The following is a 5,862-nucleotide window of genomic DNA, read 5'->3' on the forward strand; positions in this document are numbered from 1 at the left end:
CTGAACATTGTCATTGTTGATGGAGGAAGGAAGGATGCTTGTATACACATGTGCGCATACACACAAACAATGCATTAGAAACAATAGTGGTGGTCTAAAGGTGCAGTTCACTGTTACGTGTACATACGCATATGCACACACATGCATGCACAAGGGCAGAGTTTATTCCAATATGGAACAATCAAGATAGCTTAAAGCATAATCTTCATTGTTTATTGTTTTATATCAAGGTTGAGGAGTGAATTCCCTGCCAAAACTACTCGCACACACAAATGGCGTAGTTCCCAATTTATTTTTAGTTATCTCCTTTTTCATGGCCATCTCTAAGACCTTGGCGACAGGATAATTTAAGGATGTATGATGTCATGACTGTAGCTGAACGTTAGGAATGTTAGGACAAGTGCGATACGGACATTATGTGAACAGGGTTGGTCAGATTGCAACAGGATGTATATACATGTTCCCCGGCATCCGCTTATTAATTTTTAATCAGCATTTGAGGGTGCGAGAGCAAAGGGCAAGTTGACAACCTAAGATGTTTCCTCTCATGTTAACTTGTCAATCGATCGCATATGCAGCAAACCTTAAATTAGCATCAGTCAATAGCTCAGGCCACGCTGATCTGAGTTTCAGACGTGTCTGCCAGCACATAGACCATCAATCTATGGTGCTGCCAAAGAGTGTGTGTTTGTGTCCTCTAATAATATCCTTCTCTGTTTCTTTTTCCAGCTGTATTTTGGGGAGATATTGCCTTGGATGAAGAGGACTTGAAAATTTTTCAGATCGATGGAACAATAGAGCTTTCACAGCAGTCCCATGGGATATTATAGAGCATTGCTTCTGAACAGTCAGCGTTGTTTCGTATTTTGGCATCTAAAAAGTAATATGGCTGCTAAATGTTTAATGTTAGTTCTAGTTATTTGATCTAGTATTTTTTTTCTGTCTAGATCCCTACAACACACTTTAGACATTATAAATCTGTCACATAATCTGGATTTAAAAAATGAAAGGTCCTCAGTTTAGTTTGAGGTTTTAATGCACATGTTTTTTTCAGCTGAGTTCAGTAGCAGATGTGCAGCAGACGAGGTTAAAGCTGCACTGAGCAGCTGCTGAGGGTTGAAGGTTGTTTCTGGTGCAGAACAACAACAATGACTCTTTCTACAGTAAGGTTCAAGGTTTGAGCTTCTGTTTCACTCAGTCCTTGAAGCTGGCCATGTGCTTTTTTTGTTCCGATGTCATGTTTGAAGTCAGACCTTCCTCTAGGCGTTAAATGCTCTGATCTAGCGCTGGCCTCTGCTTAGTTTCGACTGCAGGGTGACACAGAAACACACACACACATACATAGTCTGTGTGGATTTGTATTTAAGATAATGTCTTGATCAGTCTGAAGATGCTGAGTTGTCAAAAGGATGGAATGAATGTCCATGATTGTGTTGTGGGCTGTGGAAGATTTAAACTTATTGAAGTCGTACTGAAGTTGAAGAATGTGTGGGGATATTGGGAGTTTATAGCTTCAGGTGATTAGACTTGATTAATGCTCCTGTCTCAACTCCACTGCACCATCAGCAAACAACTGTGTGTGTGTTTGCATTGCAAGGTCTTTGTCTTTTGCTTCTTATGCAGTGGGAAAAGTGCAGAAGCGTATGTGTGTGTGCAAATGTTTGTTTCTTTGTGAGTTAGAATAAACATTGTTAACAAAATCCTTCCTTGCTGATATATAAACTGACCGAAGTCAAAATGTGCGTGTGTGTGACTTTCCCAGTGGCACATTGTTAAGGTAAACTCTGCGTCTAAAACAGGATACAATCACCGGTATGAGTAATGACTACTCACAGACTAGCAGCCAACTAAGAGAACTTTACCTTGCTGGGTAGCGGCATTGTCAGCAACATCACTTTTATCATCGTCTGAGTCTTTGGCAGCACAAAGATGGAAGTGAGGCCAAAAAGACGATAAGGATTCAGCTTTGTGTTTCCGCTCTGACTGGGGTTGTTACAGGATGTGCCACCGGGGCAGAAGGGCAAACTGCATCAGGACCAGGAATAGCAGGAGAACTGATGCATGTTTAAACCAGTCAGGACAGGTCTTTCTTGGATATTTCCAGATTCATCAGGATGCTGTCATGGAGACACACACTTGTATACCTGCCAGTGTTATGTGCATGAGATAGAGTGTTTGTGCGCACATTAATCCCAAAGCTCAGACTTTTCCTGTGTCTTGGATTCAGAGTATTGTTTGTTCCTCACTTTCCTGTCCCCATCAGAGAAATTCCAGAGAAAGAGAGAGACAGAGTAAATGCAAAAGTAAGATAGCAGAGGAACTGACATGTGTGAATAGAGATGTTCAGTGAGAACCCTGGGAGTAAAAGACAGGAGTAGGTGAGATGTTGAATGAGGGAGAAGAGGCTGGTGAATGGAGGAATGAGGAGAGGTGAGGACAGATAAAATAAGTGTGATAATGGCAGAGAGCTGGTGATGGAAGTTTCTCGGCTCACTGACTGTGTTCATGGAACTTTATAATGGCACCAGTTAAACTTGATGTGAAGGGATAGTTCACTCAAAAATGAAAATTCTGTCATTAATTACTCACCCTCACGTCGTTCCAAACTCGTAAGACCTTTGTTCATCTTCTGAACAAAAATTAAGATATTTTTGATGAAATATGAGAGCTCTCTGATCCTGCATAGACAGCAATGTAACTGAGATGTTTCCAGGCCTAGAAACGTAGCAAGGACATCGGTTAAACAGTCCATGTGGCATCAGTGATTCAACCTCAATTTTACAAAGCTACGAGAATTCTTTCTGTGCACAAAGAAAGCAAAAATAACGACTTTATTTAACAATTTATTTATTTTACATTTCTGGGTCTGGGAACATTTCAGTTACGTTGCTGTCTATACAGGGTCAGAGAGCTCTCAGATTTCATTAAAAAAAATTTTTATTTGTGTTCTGAAGATGAACAAAGGTCTTACGGGTTTGGAACAACATGATGATGAGTAGTTAATGGTAACATTTTCGGTTTTGGGGGAACTGTCCCTTTAAGGAAAGTTTACTCAAAGAGTAGCAAAAACAATCACACAGTGTTCTCATAAAATTAAAATATCACTTTCACAGCATTCTCAATATAACTCCCTTGTATGTTTTGAAAAAAAAAATTAATTTGTGTTCTGAAGATGAACAAAGAGTCTTACGGGTTTGGAACAACATGATGATGAGTAGTTAATGGTAACATTTTCGGTTTTGGGGGAACTGTCCCTTTAAGGAAAGTTTACTCAAAGAGTAGCAAAAACAATTACACAGTGTTCTCATAAAATTAAAATATCACTTTCACAGCATTCTCAATATAACTCCCTTGTATGTTTTGTTTCTCTCAGGTGGTCTAGGAGAGCATAATCCCAGTAAGAAGAGAGGTTCCTTATATCTGTTGCTAGACAGAATACGACAGTTAGGTTTTGGTAAGTTCAAAACACTGGATTGTTTCTCAGCTTTTTTTTCTTATTTACCCCACAGCACCATTAGCAAAGCCTCAAATACCCCTTCATCAGCATTTAGAATTAGCATTGTTCACCCTATCTATTTTATCAATTCATCTTGATCAATTAATCATTTATATTATTGTGAATGATTCATCCATGTGTATGTTTCTTTTTATGTATTTTTTTAGAGCTCAAAATTGTATAACTCAATCATTTGGTGAAACAACATACTTTTTTTCCTGGTAATGAATGTAGGACTTCTCCAATAGCATCAAACCCCGTCCCTTTCTTAAATTCGACCTATGATAATTCAATACAAGTACAGTTTCTAACAGCTCTGAGAGCAATTATTTATAATCTTTCTCCAAGAAAGTCCTAGCAGCAAATTTATTTAATGTGAACAAATGTAAAATGATTTGCAGCTTTTGTATGACTAATTTTAATTATAATGAAACCTCAATAATTATGAAATGCCCCAACGAGACTCACTATAATTTGCACAAATGTAAGATTTATTCTACTAAATTTTGGGAAGATGTTGTCAGACTTTGTTCCTTGTTTTGTGTGTGTTTTGCTCCCCATGTGCCTTCCTTGCCCTTATTTGGTCCTTCCTGTTCCTGTCCCCATTTAGTTCTATTAGTTCCAGGTGTTCCTTGTTATTAGTTATCCTCCTCACCTGTCTGCCCCTCGTTATCTGCCCTATTTGAGTTCTAGCCCGTTCTGTTCTCTCTTGTCTGGAATTGTTTATGTCTACTTCCTCTGCTACGTGTGCTTTCCTGGTTCCCTGGATGTGATTAAAGTCTCCTTGTTTATGTAACCCACATCCGTTCTGTTCTCTTTTGTCCGGAATTGTTTATGTCTACTTCCTCTGCTACGTGTGCTTTCCTGGTTCCCTGGATGTGATTAAAGTCTCCTTGTTTATGTAACCCACATCTCCTCGTTCCTCGCTCCGCGCCTTCTCACAGTAGCGAACGTGACAGATGTTGTGTTATTTAATGAATGCAGATTTATATGGTGTTTGCATCCATGCATTTTGATGCAGTTTGAGGAATACAGAACCTGTGTTTGTAATTATCTTAGGGCTGCCACTAATGACTATTTTTATTTCGATTAATCTATCGACTAATTTATTGGTTAATCGATTAATCTAAATGTTCTTTTAAAGAACATTTTATTAAACTTGCAACTTTGCCATTCAGTAGTGTACCATAAAAAAGTATAAATGTAAACAAGCCGTTGACGAAATGTAAAAATGTAAACAAACCTAATAAAAATTAAATTAAAAAAACATAATTACAAAAGTCTGAGAAAGTCAGCATGTTCTTAATGTCAATATATCCACATGTTCTGGGCATTACAGCTGTGAGTGCAACTACAAAGGGGGAAAAAAAATCTGTTTCAATTAACCCCAACAGTTGGGTTTTCACATTAAATAAATGCAATGTTTAGAGTCCACTAGAATCAAGTATTAAAATTGTATTATTAAAAGTTGTTATTATTAAAAATTTTAAGTATTAAAAGTACTCTTAGAAATGTGTAAACAACAGATTTAAACAGACATCTCCAGCATGATGAAAAAAATGAACAGAAGACTTCAGTAGTGAAACTCCAAACGAAATTCAAATTTCTATGAAATCCTTTTTTAAAGCAAAAGTAAAGTGCAACATAGAGTGCAAGAAGCAAGTGTCCATCTCATAGTCCAAATCACTGAAATCAAAGTTCAGTATTATAGTGTAAGAATGACAACATGTCCACGTGTTCTGGTCTACTAATAATAACATATTATAATTAATAATTAATTTTTGTGGTAATAAAAATAGATGTAGGCTAAGTGAACAATAGCCTTTAAATTTACTTAAAATACATATATAATAGCAATGAGGCAATAATAATTAGTTCAAATAAAGTATCAAAAGCAAGAAATCATATGGTTTCATTGAACAAAACTGTTAAAATACTGTATTATAATGCAATAGAGCCACTGATCTATATATAATTATAAAATAATATAATATAATCTCTATTATAGATCAGTGAATAGAGCTAATGTACAGCTCCGCAGGGGGCGCCAACGGCCTGGCGATTGTTTTTACACATTACTGTGCGATCTAACACTTGTTTAACATTGACCAAGCACCATTTCATTAAAATGTCCACTTAATCTTTAATATTTGGAAATTTCTTTATGACAGAAATGAGTGAGTGAGGGTTTGAGCTTTTATTTTGAAACCGCAAGATAATGATGTATTCTCCTGTGTTTGCGTGGATTTATAAATGATTTACCTTACAAATCTGATGAAATCGCGCACGTTGCGTTCCCAGATGAACGTTATAATAAACCCAAACTCACAACAACATGCAGAGATGGAGTTTGAGACGCTCCACAC

At 37.1% G+C, this 5,862-nt stretch overlaps 1 protein-coding gene across 1 annotated transcript in view; it reads left to right on the plus strand.

Moving 5' to 3' along the window:
• tll1 (tolloid-like 1) overlaps positions 1–5,862 on the plus strand; it is a 62,528-nt gene that overhangs the window by 34,498 nt on the left and 22,168 nt on the right. The window contains exon 4 of the mRNA XM_016558892.1: positions 3,374–3,454. Within this exon, the coding sequence (XP_016414378.1) occupies positions 3,374–3,454 (81 nt within the window). The remainder of the gene's footprint in view (positions 1–3,373; positions 3,455–5,862) is intronic.

The sequence above is a fragment of the Sinocyclocheilus rhinocerous genome, unplaced genomic scaffold, assembly GCF_001515625.1.
Source record: "Sinocyclocheilus rhinocerous isolate Xijiao unplaced genomic scaffold, SAMN03320098_v1.1 scaffold888, whole genome shotgun sequence".
Classification (NCBI taxonomy): Eukaryota; Metazoa; Chordata; class Actinopteri; order Cypriniformes; family Cyprinidae; genus Sinocyclocheilus; species Sinocyclocheilus rhinocerous.